At 41.8% G+C, this 21,859-nt stretch overlaps 1 protein-coding gene across 14 annotated transcripts in view; it reads right to left on the bottom strand.

Moving 5' to 3' along the window:
* Positions 1-804: 804 nt before the first annotated feature.
* LOC139753279 (ATP-sensitive inward rectifier potassium channel 12-like) overlaps positions 805-21,859 on the bottom strand; it is a 66,500-nt gene continuing 45,445 nt past the window's right edge. For all 14 annotated transcript variants that reach the window (XM_071669555.1, XM_071669557.1, XM_071669549.1 and 11 more), the window contains 6 exons: positions 10,098-10,272; positions 8,229-8,390; positions 5,523-5,769; positions 5,230-5,411; positions 3,444-3,624; positions 805-1,417 (listed from right to left, as the gene is read on the bottom strand). In XM_071669555.1, the coding sequence (XP_071525656.1) occupies positions 1,265-1,417; positions 3,444-3,624; positions 5,230-5,411; positions 5,523-5,769; positions 8,229-8,390; positions 10,098-10,272 (1,100 nt within the window). In that variant the 3' untranslated portion in view covers positions 805-1,264. The remainder of the gene's footprint in view (positions 1,418-3,443; positions 3,625-5,229; positions 5,412-5,522; positions 5,770-8,228; positions 8,391-10,097; positions 10,273-21,859) is intronic.

Raw genomic sequence — 21,859 nt, 5'->3', positions numbered from 1 at the left:
TTTTTAAGCAGTTTCGATGGTCCAATGGTTCTCGTAAATTCATATGTCAGCAACTACTTGCTTTGAGCTTTAAAATTCGAGAGCCTCGTTAAAATAAACGCTGTACACATCTTTATTACATTTCTATGTTTGCAAGTTTACTATACAGTAATTGTCTTTAATGTATTTTGTTTCAACTTCAGTCTTTATTTCAGTTCAAAACTCAACTAGGAATAACTAAGATTAAAAGCAGTGACTCAGCAGTTGATAAAATCACTTTTAAGCTCAGCTAGATGAGATAATTAATCAGTTCTTCCAGCCATAGTTTTGCATTATTGCTTTTTAATCATAACGCTTCAGTATTTATAGAGTATATGAGTGTATATTTGTCAGTATGAAGAAATTTCTTCATAATTTCAAAAATCTTTTAACTTGGAAGCAATGGCTTAGCTTCTAAAATGCCAGACTGCTAAGCTTAGGATTTGCCTCGAGTTCAACTCATGCCTACTGTAGGTTTTCTCCAGACTGTAAATGAGCACAACATTTTGGTTCAGGTGACTGGAAAATCTAGGCATTTGAATATAAGGCATTCTACATTATTCTCCAAGAGTCCCACTGCCAATGAAACTAGTTTTCTATTATTGAACTAACCTAATGCCAAACTACTGATACAGTGTTTTTTTTGGGAAAAAATTACTGGTGGAATTAAAACAACACATAGAATATACACTGTCAGATAATACTGTTATCTGTAATGACCTTGGTTTCAGCACAGTGGTTAATCACAAGTTTACAGTTCTATTTAGGAGTAATAAGAATTTAAAATCTAAATTAAAAATATTTTTATTCACCTAAGGATGAGTTGGAAAAATGTTCCAGTACCCTAAAGTACCCCTGAGGAGAATTTGGCTTTCAGAATTTAAAAGCCTTAACCAAAACATAGCTTCAAAGCTAAAACAAATTATTCATTTACCCTCATTCTACCAAACTCATAAATAATTTCTCTTGAATTATATAAAGTACACCTACAAAAAAAGAAAAAGAAAAAGCTTCCATTCAACCTGGTATCAGAAGATGAACTAAATGACATAGCTTTGAGCATCTACCACACCTTATTTTCACATCAAAATATCACAGATGGGAGGCTGCATACTGCAGACCTTAAAATCCTTCCAAAACTTTCACTTTTCATATACAAACCATGGACTAACTACATTTCATCCTGATCCACTAAGTCTTATCTGCATTCTTTTACAGTACTGCCATATTGAGGACCATAACACTTTCAGTTTGCTGACTGCACCTCTTGGGCAGCAAACATTTCAGGTTCCAGGCACACAATTTGATCAGAGCTGGATGGTGTATAACACATGAGAGGATCAGCGTTCTGATGTCTGAACTCTTCTAAGTCTCTCGCACTGCAGAGAGGTGTTGGTATCTGAAATTTAAAATAATCTAAGTCTGCTTTTGGCACAATGACTTTTTAACTGATATACAGCCAAGAAATTATGTTTTAATAATTCTAATTGAAAAGACAGAATATGATGGATAGAAAAATAAAATATAAAGAGAAAAAGAAGCATGCAACTATTGTACTAGGCTCTCTTTGAAAATGATAAAAGAATTCACTCTAAGACAGATCATGGAGTTTAAAACAAAAATCCTCTCAACACAGCTCACTAACCATATTTCTAAAATGAGATGGAGTAAGAAAAAGTTGCAGATAAAAAATACAGTTAATCAAAGTTTTCACTGATAAGGAAAAGGAAAGGGATATGGGTGGCACCATAGAATTAGAGTGAATAAGAAATAGCTGAAAAGAACAGGATGACATGAATAATCATACAGAGATTACAGAGGTAATGAAATGAGTTAACTACAGTTGCAGGCTTAAATAACTACTAGGAAAAGTAAAACAAGATCTAATGACGCTACCATACATGCAAAATAAAATACATCTCAAAAGTAGCTGTGATATGAATTTAACTTAAAAGGATTGAAGTTGAAAATGAGCTTAAAGGCTTTTATGATACAGTATTTAAGTAATGAATTTCTGCCTCTTCACTAAAAATATCTTTCCTATTAAAGAACTGTGTGAATTCCTCGTAAGGCTCCAATGTTTTCAATGATAAGGAAAAGGAAAGGGATATGGGTGGCACCATAAAATTAGAGAGAAGAATAAGAAATAGCTGAAAAGAACAGGATGACATGAATAATCATACAGAGATTACAGAGGTATGATATGAGTTAACTACAGTTGCAGGCTCAAATAACTACTAGGAAAAGTAAAACGAGATCTAACGAGACTACTGTACCTGCAAAATAAAACATATCTTAAAAGTAGCTGTGATATGAATTCAACTTACAAGGACTAATGATGAAAATGAGCTTAAAGGCTTTTATGACACACACAGTATTTAAGTAATGAATCTCTGCCTCTTCACTAAAAATATCTTTCCTATTAAAGAACTATATGAATTCCTTGAAAGGCTCCAGTTTATGGACCTGTCCTCACATCTCGTAAATTTTCTTAAATATAAATATTAACTTTTATGGTTTATATTTTTTTTCCTTTACTGCACTTTCCAATCTATATTCAAAGCCATTTCCCTATTTCCAGCATGTCCTGTACCATTTTCTCTAATTCAATACATGAAACTAACTGAACTTAAAAAAACTTGCTTGGAAAGCCTGTTAAAGTGATACAAAAAAAACTTGCTTGGAAAGCCTGTTGAAGTGACACAATAAAAATACTAATTAGCTCATTACAGCACACTTTCACAGACTGTAAAAGAGGATATGACATTAAACTGTGCTAACATTACCATATTGTGACAAATTATATACTGCACAGGGTTAATCTCAATTATGACAAGTGTTATACTGTCATAACATTTAGAAAATGCCATTCTATTATAAAAAAAATTCTCCAACAGAGCTTCATTCTATCTCTACTCAAAAACTTAAAGTTTCCTTATTTCCACAGAAAAATACTTAAGACCTTTGGTTTGGTCATCCAGGATCCTTTGAGACTTTAAAAGCAAGGATGTCCTAGAGTTGATCTGGGAATAAGACCCAGTTTCTTGTCTTGGGCTCTTTGCTAAGAGCATTTACTCTGGCCTTATGTAGGAACAACTCACTGGATGAAATAAATAGGAGTAATCTTTAGTAGCCAACAAGTATCTTAGTTCCTTGACCAGTAAGTGAATGGTGGTTACCTAGTATGCTTTGCCATGTTAATGCTGTACTGTGACATCATGGGTCTGAGTAAGTTAGGGAATGGATGTTAAGCCAATGTGAACAAGCATTTATCAACTCAACCATTTGGATTCACTCCACTCTGATGTTTTAACCCCTTGTCCAGCAAATGGTCTCTTAGAGAGTAATAGGACTCTGCCATGGGTGAAAAAGATGGTTTCTCATTCTTCAAAACCCAAATTTCTTGACACCTATTGAATACTTACCTCTTTTGTTTTGTTGAACTCTCTAAAATCAACAATATAGTTGTCTGAAGCCTTATCAAAATATATCAGATTTTCAAATCGATGTCCCCACAAGATATCAGCTGGCTGATACGAATATCGAGCTTGCATGGTATTGCCTGTGGACTCTGTAGTACCCTCTAGGTATACCACGAGCTCAAATCTAAAAAAAAAATAGGAAAAAGTAATAATAATGAATATGATATGTACCAAAAGTGTTTGAACATGTTTAAAAAACTACTCTGAATTTGGTGTAATATGTTTTCATTAAAAGGACCTAAGATTTGAAAAGTTTACAGAAAAATTACTAAACAGTGAATTCAACCCTTTTATTGCTCTGAACCATAATCATGGCCATTTGTTTTAGAGCACAGCAAAACACAATTATTGCATTTTGGAACTGCTCAATCTGAATTTCCAGCTGATTTACAATTCCACATCTTGTCCATAAATGTCACTAGCATCCTTAGAGTACAGCTGGAAAAAATCATCATGACAGGCACCCATAAATTACAAAAGAAAGTGTAACTGCATCATTGTCAAGGGAGAGCACATTTAAGCAGCAACTATTGTGTATGATTTTACAGAAAAAAACAATTTCTCTTGCATTATTGTTTATAATTTTGATGAAAATATTAATTTTTCATTTATTCATGAAAATGTGAAAATGATGTTCTGTCTCTGTAAATGGTATATGTAAATGTTGCATAAGAAGTACAATATATATATATATATATACATATATATATATATACCGGGGTCGACGTGCTGTCAATGGATTGAACCAAGGCATGTGAAGCGTCTGGGGTAAACCATGGAAAGTTCTGTGGGGCCTGGATGTGGAAAGGGAGCTGTGGTTTCGGTGCATTATTACATGACAGCTAGAGACTGAGTGTGAAAGAATGGGGCCTTTGTTGTCTTTTCCTAGCGCTACCTCGCACACATGAGGGGGGAGGGGGTTGTTATTCCATGTGTGGCGAAGTGGTGATGAGAATAAATAAAGGCAGACAGTATGAATTATGTACATGTGTATATATGTATATGTCTGTGTGTGCATATATATGTGTACATTGAGATGTATAGGTATGTATATTTGCGTGTGTGGACGTGTATGTATATACATGTGTATGTGGGTGGGTTGGGCCATTCTTTCGTCTGTTTCCTTGCGCTACCTCGCTAACGTGGGAGACAGCGACAAAGCAAAATAAAAAAATAAATAAATGATATATATAATGTAAAAAAATATAAATGATGAGCAAATAATCTGCTCAGATGTAGAACAAATTGAACTCCATAAAAAACCTATAATCATCACATACTGTAGTCGCATGAACATGGATGACCTGAGACACCAACCATGGCTGCCAGATACCATATCATCCACCCACACTCATATAAAGGTACTACTTTTATGGGGTATTTTGTATCATATATGATACATAGAAATTTTGGGAGGGGAAAATGAAACTTTGTAATTATTCTATGCACATAAGTAGCAAAATATATGAGGGAAAGAACAAATGTGTGTGAATTGGTTTATGAGGGATGATGTGTTGTCAGTGGGCTGAAACAGAGCATATAAAGTGGTCAGGGGATACCATGGAAAGGTCAAATATCATGCGTATGAAGAGTGTGTTGGCATGAAAAAAATTGGGTACATGGATGTGATTCTTTATGAGGCACTCCACATGACAGTGGGAAACAGCATGATGAATAAAATGTACAGAGATAGTCAATTTTTTAAATCTTTCTATATAAACTACCTTACTTTTCATTCATAAGATCCACAGCAGACATATTGATAAAGGGTGACTTTTCATCAATAACATGAACAATGGTCATTGGCCAGATGAAGAAAAGGTTTTCTGAGCCATCATCATTTCCCACTTTTACATCATACTGGTGGTATGGGATCACTTCTCCCTCTTCAGTTATCCTCTTACGCACAACCTGAAAGACCAAGGATTAATGCAAGTTTCATGCAGAAGTAATAGAAAATGCATCAGTCATATACTGAACTTAGTTTTCCAGAAAACCTGTAAAGTGCACTGCAAAACTAACTTGTGCTTTAACGCTGGCCCCGATGATGAAACTCTTCCGCATGTCTCCCACACGGAACATAAGACAGAGATTACCATCACGCAGACAGATGCATGCATTACGAGAAAATATGATGGTGTTGCTCCGCTGTTTAGGACGTGTCAGTTTGGCAAAGACTACACCCACCATAAAGGCCTGCAATATGACACCAGTGATGCTTTGAATGCACATTACAAAAACTGCCTCTGGACATTCCTCAGTGGTGAATCTGAAATGAGAAAATTGTACGTATTAATTTACATCAGCCAATCTGCACTGTGATTTCTTCTGCAACCAATCCTGAGTAAGGTTGTGATAATGCTTTGTTATTTCCTTTATTACCTTAATTAAAGATAACAAATGAAACATTTCAAAACACTATCATACCTCATACAGGTCATCTGAAATGGTAATCTTTTCTACCAAGTCCTGTACAAAATACAAAGAAGTGTCACAATAGTCTCTACAGAACAAGGATGCCCTACAAGCAAGCCTTAGCGCAAACTCTATCCATGCTTTAACATAAGGTTCATGTATATGCACTCGAATGCATACACATTATTACAGCATTTGCCTCTGGGCAAACTGTCGGCTATCATTAAAATCAATACAAGCAGTTTACTAGATTTTGGATATACCAGTACTATATTGTATTTACAACAGGAAGTTCTAATATCCTATGAAGTAATGAGAATTACCTGAAAAAAAGGGAGGAGAATATGGCCTTTACTGAAATTCATAATGGCTTCATCTGAAGCTTATGAATCCTATTAGTTGTAAGTATAACTACTGTGACTATAAATGTTTGTTTTTACAAAGAATTGGCAACATGGGCAGGTGTGAAATACTCTAAAGATTTTTCTTTTCACAGACATACACTTTTAAGTTTCAGCAGATACCATCAAAATCAATGCATTAACCTAATGGAGGTTTTAACTTGCAGCAGATAACATCAAAATGCATTAATCTATTAGTGGTTTTGTAAGTTTCTTTTATTCTTGCCTTCTCATTCTCCTTTTAATTCAATCAATGACTTTTACTATATAAATCAAACATAAAAAGAGTTTGAATGAATTCAGTAAAATTAGGGCTCCAAATATGGTATTAACATGATAATAAATGCTAAATAACATATGAACTGATGTGTGTCAAACAGAATGTAAAAATACTGATTAACACCAATTACCAGGTTATCTCAACAGTATGAATGGGTTTACACATATGTTTTACCAACTATACTCCACACACATTGGTCATACTTTTTCCTACAATTCCTTAACTTACAATTAAAATATAAAGTATTTGAATTTACAATCAAAATTGTAATAATATGCCTTATTGGTATCAGATTCTTTGTGCATTTTTTTTCAGTACCAGGAGACCTAAAGTTACGACACACTGAGTTGTGATGTTTCAGATTTATGACACTACAATTAGGGTAGGATGAATTGACACAAAACATGCTGTGAACGAACGTTGCCTTTTTTGTCTGTTTTCCTGGTGCTACCTTGCTGAAGCAATGGGGAGCAATGCTGTTTCCTGTGGGGACTTTTCTTTTGTCTGTTCCTGGTGTTTTCTGTCTAACATGGGAAATGGTAAACAAGTAGGAAAAGTACTCTCAATGTCTAAAAAATTATTTCCTTTTTATGATGAAGTATATCACCATAATTTGAGGTATCTGTGTACTTATAATGCATATTTCACTAATGTCACAATGAAATACATATTATTGTATCCTATCAGTTGGTAAATTACATTCGTTTGTGTTCACTGCAACCCCATTACTATACTAACTACATCCACAGTAAGTGTAGTCATTTCGGTATGTATGAATGGAATATCAAAGATACTCATGGAAGTACAGGATAATATAAGGATAATGCTCTTGAGGTTGAATTAAAGGTGCTTATGGGATTTGATACAGTTCAGAAACTCGTGGTTTGAGGCAAGTCTATTGGTCCCCCTCACTCTTACTCTTAATATTTTTCATGCTAGTCTATTAAATACTATCTGCAGTGCCTGAGATATGGCAACACATGATGAACTGAATAATCCTGGGATGATCTAGATGACACCAGTGCCCCCTATCTCCCTTCCAGTACCCTAAGTCCACCGCAACCAATTCCAGCAGCACCTAAATCCATTGTTACAATGTTCCACCACAGCACCCTTTTCAGTAAATTTTCATTGAATGTCATCTAAATTACACCATGAGAAAGTGAAATGCTGTATGTGGGTTGTAAGCTGTTTCAGGTATAGAATACCAGCATGGTAATCCAAGTATAATAGTTTCATTGGGAAAAATTTATTCAGAAACATATCTCTACTTATACCATTGGTTTCAATGATTTTATACTAGATATGACACACGACCAAGAATGCATTCCAATCGTAAGCTGAGGCCTCCTGGTATGGCTTAAGCAAGTATGACTGAGTAGGTTATTACTGTACATGCACAACCAGCTAAAACAAACCTTAATGGTATAAGCCAATATATTATAGAATAACAGTACAAATCATGTGTTTATGCTTGACATTTCTACGGCAATGCCACCTTGCTTTGATCAATGGTGCATGAAAGTGCAGCATGAAAAATTTCAGTCCTTTGATTTGTTCTTCCTGACTTACTCCTGCTTTTAAATTGGAACCCTTTACACAATACAAAATTCATTTTTATTTATAGGTTACCTTGAACCATAGCCTATTGTGTGTTGAGTTTCAATGGAGAAAAGAAAGCTGGCAGTAAAGGTCTTGACATTCTGGATGCATGGTATGTGTTCTTCATTCACTGCTTGATCATCTCCATGCACTTTGATGATCATGTACCAGATGAATGCAAAACTTAGCCAACTGTAGGGAGAAACTGCAGTAATTAGATACTGTGAAAAATAATGAAAAATACAATTATTTCTGAAGTTAAAGAGAAAACAAATTATACATGTCTATTTTAGGATAAATATGAACATTCAATTTAATACTGTACTCTCTCTTTGGTCTACCATTATTCTACCCAAACATACTGGATCCAACCGAAACCACATGACATTTCCAGCCCATACATGTCAACCCTTTCAACCCATGGCTAATCTTGGCATACCTGAACACCCCTTTGGGCCATTTTGGTTCACCTTAATGTTCTTTGGCAGAGCCTGACTTACACAGGTATCCAAATATCCCATCATGACCCTCCAGCCTACCCCACAACCTACCTGACCAGACTGGACAACGCTGTGGCCTATGCTATTGTACATGACTATCTCTAGGTTCAACCCAACTTAACCCTCAAATCCACCATTGCTTACCCTATGTGCTCTGCTTCGAATGGGCAGGTCAATAACAAACTGCATGAATATAAATGTTTGAAAGTTTTGAAATTACAGGAGAGTCTATGCTAGACCAAACAATAATTTATCACATTACAGTATCTGAAAACTTCAACATGGTTTGACAAGTATTTGACTACTTGCACTCAGTCTTTCAGACGGAGATATGGCATGAAATCAAGAGAAATAATAACTAAAACCCATAACGCACCATTACTAACCCTCATTCCCTAACCAAGATATTAGGTAACGTCCATCAGTTAGGAACCAGCGCCCTTGCCCTTATCAATAATTCCCATGAAGTCATCTGGTCTAAATGATTATACTCATACGCCTAACATGGCTAACCAAGATATCCCCTCATTAATTAAGGCCTACATAAAAGTCCCTTGCTGGATATGCTGTGCTGGATATCCTGGTTCATCTAAATCCACAGACAATCCTGGTCTTCACAAACACTCACTGACAGATCTAATTTCAGAACAGTGCTGCCTGGCCAATCATGACCAATGAAACCACCAGCTAGGTTTTCCTTGACGCTCCTTTTCTCCAAATACAACATTCTCATGGCTCGGCAAACCATCCCTTTCTTTATTCGTCCCACCGTAGCACTCACAGGTCAATCTTTGCCTGAACATTCTCTATTTCACTCTCTTAACAAGAAATCGATCGCCTCTTGGCACAACCTAGCATGGCAAAACATCCCTCTGGCCACCTCAGTTTACCGGGTCACAACCTGACTTGCTCATGCCCACCATGGTTCATCAAGAAACAAATTAGCTCAATGGATCACTTCCCTGGCCCCCTAGCACACCTCAGTCGCCCTGGCCTGAGAGAGCAACTATACTATCAGGACCCTGCGGGTTATCGGGAACTCTGACCTGTGGTTTATCATAGCCAGCCTGAACACTCCAATGGTTTACCCTTCCAAGCCTGAATGCCCATATACTCACTCCTGCTTGTCTTAACGTCCCACTGGGTTGTGTCAATACCTTCCTTGTACAGCCTAATCTCCCTGGTTACCCCCTGGCTCTTAGAAATATCCCTAGCCTACCCTGACCAGCTTGCTATTCTCTTCGTCCACATATAAATACCATGGGTGATCCTTCAACTACTAAAACATTTTCCAATGATCAACCAGGCCATTCCTTCCAGAATCGCCTACAATTCCTATCAACTGATCCATGCGTAAATTCCCCTCTAAATTCCCAACCTTGGCATCCCCAACACCCACCTGATTATAAATCCGAGGAAGAAAACAAGGAGGGTCCAACGCCACTGGACGTCAACGAGGGTTGTGTAGAGGTCCTGAAGGTAGCGGGAGTGTCGCTTCTTCAGATTGGCATAGGTCATATTACAGTCGCCATTCCTCCTGATGATGTCCTCACGAGCCCCAGGACTCATAAACCCTAATGGACAAGACAGAAAGACAAGATCAACAGGAGTCTCAAGAAAATAAAAAAATAAAGGATTCAATTAAGTTTGTTTTAGTGTTTTTCGAAGGGACTGAAGAGAAATATTACTAACTACATATCTCTACATATCACTACATAAGTTGACTTGGGGGCAGGAGTGCAAGACGGTGGTGGTGGGGATTGGAAATCCTTCGTTCGCATACTATCAATTCGTAAAATTAGGAACTGTAGGAGTAAAGCGTGGATTCTTCCTTGAGGGCTTTGTTTCTGATGCTACCACGTTAAAGCAGAAGAGGCAAGTAAGCCTAATATATATCACTTCCGCCTTAGCGAGGTGGCATTAGGAACAGACCCCTGAGCCTATGAGGAAATAATCTTGCTCAGCTGCTCCTTCTTTGGTTTCAGGAAGGAAGGATTTTCTACCTTCCCCTACTTCTGCCCCTCTCAGTCGCCTTCTATGACAAGTACTACGTGGGTAGTATTCCTTTCCCCCCTAACCCTGGACGTATCCTCGCACAGGTCATACAGAGAGACAGTGTAAGGAGTACGGATACATTATGTCTGTAGTATTAACTAGTTACAAAGGCCGGAATGATCCACGAGTCATATACGAGTAAAAAGGAAGAAAGGTCTTCCGAATATGCGAAGTGCAGGCCCAAGCGTTCTCCAAGGTAGTAACTTAACACGCACGGAGCACCATTCCTTCAGTGACTTCAGGGCGAAGGTTTCATTTACCAGATGAAAGATCACAGGATCTTGTGTAGTTCAGTCCCTCAGTCCCACTCCCTCCTGACACAGAAATACATATTAACGTCTCATTACAATTAATAAGCCTCTGACCAGCATATAAAAATGTCATGACATAAACATGTGGGCAGCTGAGTGAATCTGCACCTTTCTAGGGTGGCGATGAGGCGACTCGAGCGGAAGGTGATCCAATCTTGCTACGGCGCCGCCAATCACTGTCTTCACATTAAGGAGAACCAGGCTCTCCTCAGTCACGCCCACACTGCCAAGCCCCTACGGCCACGCTCAAAAAATACCAGCAGGCCTCCACAACCACGCCCGAAAACCTAGGCGTCACAACCTCACATTCTGACCTTGACACCAACAGTAAAGTTTCATATCCAATCAAATCCATAACCACATCTTTTGGTTACATTATGGTCAATGCTTGTCTTCTGTTGACTAATACGACGGCTTTACCTAAAAAAAAAAAAAAAACTAGCTCATCTCTAAATTTCTCACGTATAAAATGTTTAGACATTCATGCTGTTTGCATTCTTAACTTTATAATTCACTTTATTCTATGGATTCACTATTAATAGTACACTATAAATATCACCTCCTGACATCGTATTCAACGACTGTTCATTTTAGGTCGTTCGGCTGATTCATCCTGGCATCTTTCGGAGACCCGTCGACATCAAACAGGTTTGAACATTTAGGTTGTGACCAGGTCATTTCTTTTCTCTTGGTTCTTTGTGCTTCTCTACGTGAAGTAACCAAACCTGAGTAGCATATCATAGTCTTGGGATGACGTGGAATGTGAACAGCTTTGCCGACTATTTTCTTGCCTATACACTTGAATGTCAATCATTTACCTGCAGACAATTTGTCTCATGTACTTCTATAAATGTGAGACGGGCGACAGGACGAAAAGACTATGGCCGAATCTCTCACAGATAGATCGATTCCTGCAGCGTATTTCCAGCTACATTATAAATACTCACAAATGAGGCCTTCTTCTCTTGTGTTCCGTACTCATTATTTTACAGTCATTAAAGTTGAATTTCATCAACCACGTATCAAACCAACTTTGGAGTTTGCCTATGTAACCAACTTTGGAGAAAGGCGTATGTTCTCTTGTACGATAACTCTGTACATTCACGACCTCGTCATCATCCGCAAACATATTCAGGTAAGAGTTCAGTCCTTCAGGCATGTCATTCATATAAAGAAAAACTATGATCATTGCTATTCATCAGAGATAATTTCTGTCACTGTTATTCCCATCATCAGACATAAATTATCAACAATGTACGGCTGAAGACTCCAAAGGGGTGGATAATGTGATGGACAGAAAGTATATAATACCTTATTAACTCAGTGGACATGGGAATAAGGTTGTAATTCATAAACAGAAGGAAAACAAGACAAAAAATGAAAAGTTTAAGGAAAAGTTAAGGAACCCAATAGTATAGATGACTAACAATATGTCTGATCCATTCAACATCATATAATAAACGAGTGTTTAGACAATCTCCTTTTTACACCCAGCAGATGATCCCGCCGCTCACAGGTAAAGTATGCTAAAAGTGATTGTTCCAGCCACCGCCAGTATCTCGACAAGCGTGGGTCACAGAGACTATAACCTGCTAGTAAACTTCTGGAGAGGACCCTCACACGCAGCCTCACCCCCGGCGGGGCCAGACAGTTGCAGGGTCGACGAGGTCACTGCCGACAAGACACCTTGCTGCATCCTTCACGCCCACCTGCCTCGCTCCAGGCAAACACACACACACACACACACACACACCTTGTACACTTGTGCCTGACTTAGTCTATTCAAAAGAAATATCCCCACCAACCAAGGCTCCATGCACTAACCTAGCCTAGTCCACTTCCATTTTCATTCTCAATTACGCTAATGAAATCCGTTGTACTAGATAACCTTAGCTTCGGGGACGTTAAACTCCAGAGGTGCCCAGGTTCTAAGCCACAAACAATCATCTGTGCACAGCCGCAAAACTGAATATCAATTCAAGGAGAGCATTGTTATGTTTACGGAGTATGGGCCATGCCCCGTGATGACGCACAATCTACCCTGCTAAATTAGCTAGGCTGCTCACCATCAGGGACAAGCCTAAGTTAAATAATGAGAGCCAGCCATACATGTCATCCGTTCTTTAAGTGATCATATATGTCCGCTTTTTACCGGATGATATTTTTGGAGTCGCGAAAAAGCGAAAAAAAAAAAAAAAAAAACGTACGATTTACTGGCTGTGGAAGGAAGATATAAACCTCAAGGGCGCAAGAAGGGTTATCGCTCGGGCCGTGTACTCTACTTCTCGAGAGGTGGCCTTTGTACCTTCCGATTACGAGAATTAGTGTCACAGGGAAATAGAATCGTCAAAACAGTGACAAAATAAGAAAAAATTAAGGGCCGAGAAGTGTGGCCTTATCAGCGAGATAGCTAGAGTATGTTCAGGGTGAAGACGGGGAGATATATTTGCATGCGCTGTCCAAGGTACTCTCTGATTACTCATAAGGTTCATCAGTGGGGTACGAGTAAATGCAGAGGGAGGTAGATGAAGGGATAGTGTTCTCATGGTCGATATACCTCGTCCTTAACCCATAAGAGCTCAGAGGGAGGGAAGTACATGCCTTTGTAATCCGCCGTACCTAGCCACCACCAACAGCAATCTCCACTCTATGCACTTTTTCAAGCAGGTGGCCAAAACTGAACCCAGTAATAATAATAATAATTATAATAATAATACTAATGATAATAATATTACGATGATAATGAAAAAGGATGCACCAGAACTATTTTTGTGTGTTTCTGTGCACTACTTTCTTGGTTTAAGGTCATCTGAGATTATCAGACCCGTGCCTTGTTCCTCATTTACTTTCTGAAGGTCGACAGAATTCAGACTAGACTGCCCTCTTGTTTTTCCTCTTCCGGTGTAAAACTTTGCACTTGACGATATTAAAATTCATTTGCCACCTGTGATCACAGTCCATCAGTCTGTCCATGTCAGTGGGAAGCTATAGATGTTCAAGTTTTGTTTAAGATTCATCTCCCACAAAAGAATCTTCAGCAAATGTTATCTCACAAAGCAGATCACTATCAACGTCGTTATTATACGATATAAGATGAAGCGTTCAGCAGCACGAGTGTGGCAGGCGCCACTGGTTTGATTTAACCGTTTACCACTACGCTTTGTTTACTGTCCATCAACCAAATTTCCCACCAATTCTCTGTCGAGCCTTAAAAGCCTTAATCTGGTAAAGCTTTGGGAATCAGGAATGGAAACGGCAGCGGGTTGTCTAAATCAATCGCTCCAGTTTTGATGAAAACGTAAATGACTCGGCTTCATCGCCACCGTTACCAATGTGGGAGGAACTCAGTCACACTCTCTGTGGTGTCCGGTGAATTCCTGCGCATAAATGACTATCAAGCGGGTTACTGGATAGAACGGCCTTGTGGGATCACGCGAGACAAAAGAATGCGACGAGGTGAACTTGGAAGACGATGGGGAGAGCAAAGGTGTAAAACTAAACGACTCGTCTATAGATGAACGGATTCGAAAGAGTGAAATAAAGGCGAAATAGAGGGGAAACGAGCGAACATCGGTAGCGTAAAGACACAAACACTGAGCCAGATGGTAATGAAGAAACGAGACTCGAGGCGAACGTGGGCCAGCAATACGTGTGGGTATGTTACAATGGCAACAAACGACAGCCTTGAAACGGAAACGGTGACCCGGATTATGGCCAGAGACGAGAGAAGACCTGATGAAAATGTCACTCGGGCAGCTGTGGCCGGGAGTGGGTTATCTGAAAGGCATCGGAGATTGGGAGAAGTGGCAGCCAAGTGGATTTCCACATAGGCAAATTTAGTTTCAAGGACACGACGGCGATGGAGTGAATACATGAGGAGGGAGGTCTCAGGTCGCACACATGGCAGGAGGTGAGGCGGGCGGCGTGGCGGTACCGACACAGTCTTCTTAAGTCCAGTTTTCTCACAACCACGAAGTCATCACGTAGCTCGTAGGTTCTTCGTAGTAACCGACTGCGCCGGGTACTGGGGAACCATTTCTTCTAAACATTTCATGATCTTTAATGTATGTGGCAAAATAATAATGACGAAAGATTTTGAGGGAATGTATAATTGCAAATCGACAATGGTTATACACACCAACTATCGTGGAGCATACGAAGTGCTGCCGGCTGTACAGGTTTTCTTTCATATTAATTTTCAGTGGGACGAGTTCGTGTTCCACCATCCCAGTACCTTTCAATAGGATTCTATTCCTAAGTTTTCAGTAGATCAATCACATTCTCCGATAACAATCGTCCTTCATTGGCAGCGATTCTCCACGTACTCCAGGGTACACCAACGAAACATAAATGGCACATAACTCTCTCCCTACCATGCGAGGGGCAGACCGTTCTCTTCCCCTTTACTATCCGGCCAGCAACCCTGCCACAGGAAAGGGACCTAGCCTGACCTAAACCAGACGACCCCACTCGAGAGAAACGAGTCGACCACTATACGCTCCAAAAGATACCCTATGCCCCAACCCTCCCAGGTACATGACTGAGATAGGAAAACCATGCGTTAGAGCTGCTGAATAGTTCCCTTTGCTGATGCCTGAGGAGAAGAGGCAAAGAAATGTGCTGGTCTAGCCAAGCGCGAGACAAGTTAGCCACCAGGGTTCCTTCCTCCTTCAACTTGTTTCCATTCAGGGCAAACCAGAGGTAATAAAAATGGCAACTCGTTCTGTTGAGGAAACCCTTCGGGTATTTCTACCTCATGCTCCTCGGTGTCGTCCCTTCCTAGCTAGTCTCAAGGGCTCTGAACACGGGAAGAACTTTAACAGCTGTACCGGTAGAACCTACATCATCCATAAAACATCAGCTCCACCGATTAACATAATCTTACACGAGCCATTACTTCAGGTGAGGTCGAAGGAAATCTAGTGTCCAGCAAGTGTTAAGAAGGTCAAGGCGCGTCATCCCCATCCACTTGATTCTTCAGCTAGTCCAGACGACTCCAAAAGTATACTGTGGACGCTGACATCAAGATCAATTTTCGGAAACACATACATCTGTGTGTGCGTGTGTGTGTGTGTGTGTGTGATTACCTAGATGCGCAATACGGGAGGAGAGGTACAGTCTCTTGGGTCCCTGTGTATGTGAAGGTATTCGTCACTTTGGTATTTGAAGACGACGCTGTTGGGTAACAGTGTCTCATTGATCTGATCACTTACGTAAAGAGAAGACGATATACCACTCAAAGTGTTAAGACCAGTCAGCAAGCGTCATATCTTAAGATACAACAGAAGTGAACAAATACGAGCAAAGGAAGAAGCCTGGCTATCTAAATGATGTCTTATGGCATTTACAGATCTTTTTTTTTTCTCCTCCAACCCCCTAGAACGTTGCTTGCTCTGGACGCCACCTCGACAAAGTTCAGCCACGGGACGACACCCACAAACAGGTGGCATCGACCAGCTCAACCACAAGGAGAGAGCCAAGAGGCACCACAAGAGGTGCTGCCATGGACTCTGTCTCCCTACTACTGGACTGACCACAGCAGCATCCTTGTGTAACATCCCGTGCAGCACCCTGGCTCTCTTCTCCTCGGCAGTAGTCTTCTGGTGCGCGACCGTCTGCACAACACGATGTAAAAAGGAACACGTCTTTTAAAAGAAGAGAAGCCACGGGTGTGTGAAGTTCCATAATCCATAAAAAAAGAGAGATTCACTGCAGGTTTGTACGAAGCTGGAAACGATGGTAGACAGCGCGATTGCAATATTCCATAGCTTTCAGTATAAGACTAAAGGACCGAATGAACCGTACCTTCGTTATACCTCAGACAGACCGAAGCCCGTGAGGGAACTTCCAACTCTGTACACGACCGACGATGGTAAGACACACTACCTCCTGCTTTCCAATGCCCTCAGGCAAGGCGTCCCAGTAAACCTAACCTGAAGAGTTTCAAGTCTGATGATGGATGGTTTTTTGAAAAGCCTTAATAATACCAACCTCGTCAGTCTTGAGGTGACATCCAGGCTGCTCCGCCTGATGAGCTGCCAAAAGAAGTTCACCATCAGGATAGAGCAAAGATCATTTTCTGATAAACAGCTGACCCGCCTTCACCTCCCGTCCTGACAGCAGCTTCTCAATCTTCACCTCCCGTCCCTGACAACAGATAGCTCGTCTTCACCTCCCGTCCCTGACAACAGATAGCTCGTCTTCACCTCTCGTCCCTGACAACGGATGGCTCGTCTTCACCTCTCGTCCCTGACAACAGATAGCTCGTCTTCACCTCTCGTCCCTGACAACAGATGGCTCGTCTTCACCTCTCGTCCCTGACAACAGATGGCCCGTCTTCACCTCTCGTCCCTGACAACAGATAGCTCGTCTTCACCTCTCGTCCCTGACAACAGATGGCTCGTCTTCACCTCTCGTCCCTGACAACAGATAGCTCGTCTTCACCTCTCGTCCCTGACAACAGATGGCTCGTCTTCACCTCTCGTCCCTGACAACAGATAGCTTGTCTTCACCTCTCGTCCCTGACAACAGATAGCTTGTCTTCACCTCTCGTCCTAACAACAGATGGTCTATAACTCTTGTCCTGCCTAAGATACCAATCGCACCAAACACACCTCCATTCAGTGGCCTTCATTTTCTCATTCCGTCTTCAGTTTCACTCCACCGTAGAATCTCTCTCTCTCTGACACAGGTTTAAGGCAAGATCTTCTTGTGTTTATACTCCTCTCGATCGTGCATTCCGGCGAACAAAAATGACAACGAATGAAAAGGGAACAGGTATGTTCCTGCTGTTACATCTGTCAAAGGTCTTTGGCTGGAATGGGCCCGTTATTATACGGACGGCTTCTGCTCATTCAGCCCTGCATTAATCCTTTTTCACGTTTCTTAACAGAGATGTTACGCCGGACTTTGAAAGATAAAATTTTCGTTTACAGTTGTAAGGTCCTCAGGTCGCTAGCGTCACCCAAGTGCCTTCGCGTCCACGGGTGGCGGGGACGTCCTCGAAGTTCATCATGACCCATCAACACGTTTTGCATATCAACGTCCTCACCGCACGAGCATCACAGGTCACACGAGAGGGACGACGTAAACATCTCCACTGTAAATAACTTCTGAGCGTGGCGTAACCTACAAATGGCAGGAGGAGGAGGAGGAGGAGGAGGAATACAACCTCAAGCTATAGCTTGAGGTAGAGTTACACAACCCTCGCCTTCATAACGACCTGTACCATCGTTCTTACGGTATCATGTGTGAGACTGGGAGTGCGTGTGGCCTTTCTAGGTGGCACACCCTGGCGCCAGACGGAGCTGGAACATGACCCCAAGCGACGTCCTGTGTGGAAGGGGAAACCATACCACAACATCCTGCGGTTAGTCAACGGAACTTAGCGCTGACTGTCGCGCCCAGCAGATAGCAGGTGTGGCTGGAACAAAGCCAAGCGATCCTCGTGTCGAGGGAGCTAACAGACACAGAACTAGCAACGTCATGCGGCAAGAATAACGCGAAGGGACTCGGGGAAGCCAGCAGACGCGGAGCTTACAGCATACAAGTCTGAAACTGTCATGCGTTTCTTCTTTTCATCGAGGCGGCGGTGGTGTTCTGGTGTGGGCAGGGGACTGTGTCTCCTCTCTCCTGCATCCCTTTCCCCAGGTGGAGGAGAGAGCGGTAGGGCGGGGTAGTAGTAATGTGCCCGTCGTGCCTATCATGGGCATGTGACAACCAGTCGGCGCCCCGGGGAGCGGCGCGACGAGGAGCCTTATGTAAGCTGGTGCAGGATACATCGGCACAAAAACCACACAGCAACACACACACACACACACGGGGCGTTGAACTCCTCCCCCCCTCCCCGTCGCACCACCGTATGTTTCCAGTGATCGGGAAGGGAAGAATCGCGTTCTGCTGTTAAGAACACGTGTTCACTTACACTTTCCAATCCTGGAAAATAAATTGTGCTCGATGGAGAGTCTATTTGAAGGGAAGCAAATGTATGGGTAGAAAGTTTGCCTGAAGACAGTGAGGGTTTAATCTTACCCTTAGGTATGCGTACGGCCACTGGGGTATGAGCACGACCCTTGGGTATGCGTACGACCACTGGGTATGAGCAAGACCACTGGATATGAGCACGACCCTTGGGTATGCGTACGATCCTTGGGTATACATATGACCTTTGGGTATGCATGCATACGACCCTCGGGTATGCATACGTCCCTTGGGTATGCATACGACCTTTGGGTATGCATACGACCCTTGGTATATACATACGACCCTTAGGTATATACATACGACCCTTGGGCAAGGTGGCGTGACCTTTGGTTTGCCTCTTCGGAGGCGGGAGGTCAAAGAAGAACCCAACATGCCCAAAGGTCGCGTCGTATCACAGAAGGGGTCGTGCTGTCCTTCTCTAAGGTCGTGCCATGACTCATGAAGATATAAAAATTCTACTTGAAAATGAAATGGAACGAATGGAAGGAGAAGCTTAATTCTGACCCAGACCTCGAATAAGATATGAACAGCTTACTGAATATTTCCTTATCCATAGACTTAAAGAGCTATTCTGATATCGGCCGGGTTTGTCTCCTTAACTTGTCTCCTAATGGAAGACCCTGGCGACAGGATAAGGACATTGTCTACTCCCAAATCATTCTCACACACAGATTTGTTTGTTTGTTTGTGTGTGTGTGTGTGTGTGTGTGTGTGTGTGTGTGTGTCGAAGGCAATATTTACGGACCAAAGTTCTCTCCGAGGACACGCCTTATATAAAACTCTTGGAAGCACAATATATATATATATATATATATATATATATATATATATATATATATATATATATATATATATATATATATATATATATATAAGGAGAGGAGGCTAAAAATATATCTCAGTTCTGAAGAAATTAGATAACTGTGTTTAAAAAAAAATACTGGACATGTCGTAGGCGTCAGGTAAGGTATAAGAGGATTAAGAGTTCCAAAGTTTAGCGGTGTAAGGAAAGACACAGACATCACAACCGGCCATCCCCGGGTTGCCTAAGGCCATCTAGTAATCATGTGACGTAGTGGCTTGCCGGGTGATATGAGGTCTATGGTGGGAGGACACAGAAGCAGCCAGCTCGAGGAAACAGAACCAAAGAGTAATATCAACAGAAGAGGGAAAGAGTCCTGCCACTGAGGCGTAAAGGCGGGCAGCTCGTTCGCCAGCCGAAAGTCGTCATCTTGCGTCTGGCAGACGTGCTGGAACAGATTGAACGTTATGTAATCCTCGTATAAAGGCAGCTTCACAGACACGGAACCCACACATGCGCTTGGAACTAGCTGGAAGAATTGAGAGGTTACACAGCTCTGGACTTTACCCTCGCCATGTAGGTATACGGGACCTGATAACAGTTGCTGGAGTATGAGGATTAAGACACTCTCTCCAAGACAGAATCGACCCCTTTGTATAACCAAAATTACAACGGCTTGGATAAAAAAAAAAAAGAGGGGGGGGGGGGGGGGGACTTGCAGCGTCTGAACTGGACTCTCGTGGCAGAGAGTGTGTGTGTGTGTGTGTGTGTGTGTGTGTGTGTAATGTTTAGTGTGAGAGAGGTGATGTGCGGTGGGGTCGGGAACGTGTGAGGCATGTTTCCAACTGGCTGTGGCTCCAGGATTAATAAATGCAGACCTCAACCGATTACGATGCACTTAAATACATCTGTAAACACTGCGGTTATCCATCACAGAAAACTTCCCAGGTATAAACACGGAGACAGAGGTGTGTGTGTGTGTGTGTGTGTGTGTGTGTGTAGGGAGGGAGGGCGAGCCAGAGCTTCTGGGGTCAAACCCAACCCGGCTCCCAACCGCCCAGGGTTCAGATGTACGTCCCACCTTCTCCCGGAACTCCAGCCAACACGAGGCCCCGAAGTGTGGCTCTTAAGGCATCCGGGTGTGGAATGGGGTTGTCGTCGTCACCAGTCTTATCCTCCTCAACTCCTCCGCAGGAAGGTATCGAGGGCAGTCAACACCACAACCTTACCCTCCTGCACGCAGGACCACCTTCATCATCATCATCATTACTCATGATGCCTCCTGATGAGACTGACCCATCTTCCTCTACTCCCAACACCATGAGAGACAGACACCACCTCCCTCAGGCACTCTAGAAGGCATAGTGTCGACCCAAAGCTGCTCCTAATGGCCAGCGTCCAGCATGGTAAACCCATCCTTACTGTAGTAATGTCGATGGTAGGCAAGCAATACTCGGGGCAGGAGTTAACACAACCATGCTACTCACACCCTCATGAAATATTCACACACCTTACATAAAAAAACACTTGACAACTGCATGTATTCTCAAGCCTCGCCTTTATCTTCTTTTGTTTTTTTTTCTTATTATGAATCCTCATTCATTCCACAGTAAGCGATGCGCACCATCATTCAGTATAGGGGGATGGCGTGAAGGCTCCCCTCTCTACATTTGGTAACGCAACAGAAGACAAAAGTACTTGAGTATAGGAAGTCCTTAACACTGCTGTTCACGTATTATCTCAGTCGCCCGCGTCTCCCAAGGTGTGGATGGTGGCGTCCATCGCGAGGAGCACAGGTGATGATGCCTCGTAGCAACACAACTCCTCACGACACACCACGACATCGCACTTGCGTTACACACTTTCCTCATACACTACGGCCTTTACTAAGGTCTGTAGACGTGCACGGCCTCTCACGGACGTCTGCGTCCATGGCGAAGTCTCAACATCTAGAACAACGTTTTTTCTACATAACCTCTTGACATTCAAACACCACATTTCCAGAAATTC

This window comes from Panulirus ornatus, chromosome 14 (genome assembly GCF_036320965.1).
Source record: "Panulirus ornatus isolate Po-2019 chromosome 14, ASM3632096v1, whole genome shotgun sequence".
NCBI lineage: Eukaryota > Metazoa > Arthropoda > Malacostraca > Decapoda > Palinuridae > Panulirus > Panulirus ornatus.
This window is presented reverse-complemented; position numbering and strand designations above follow the sequence as displayed.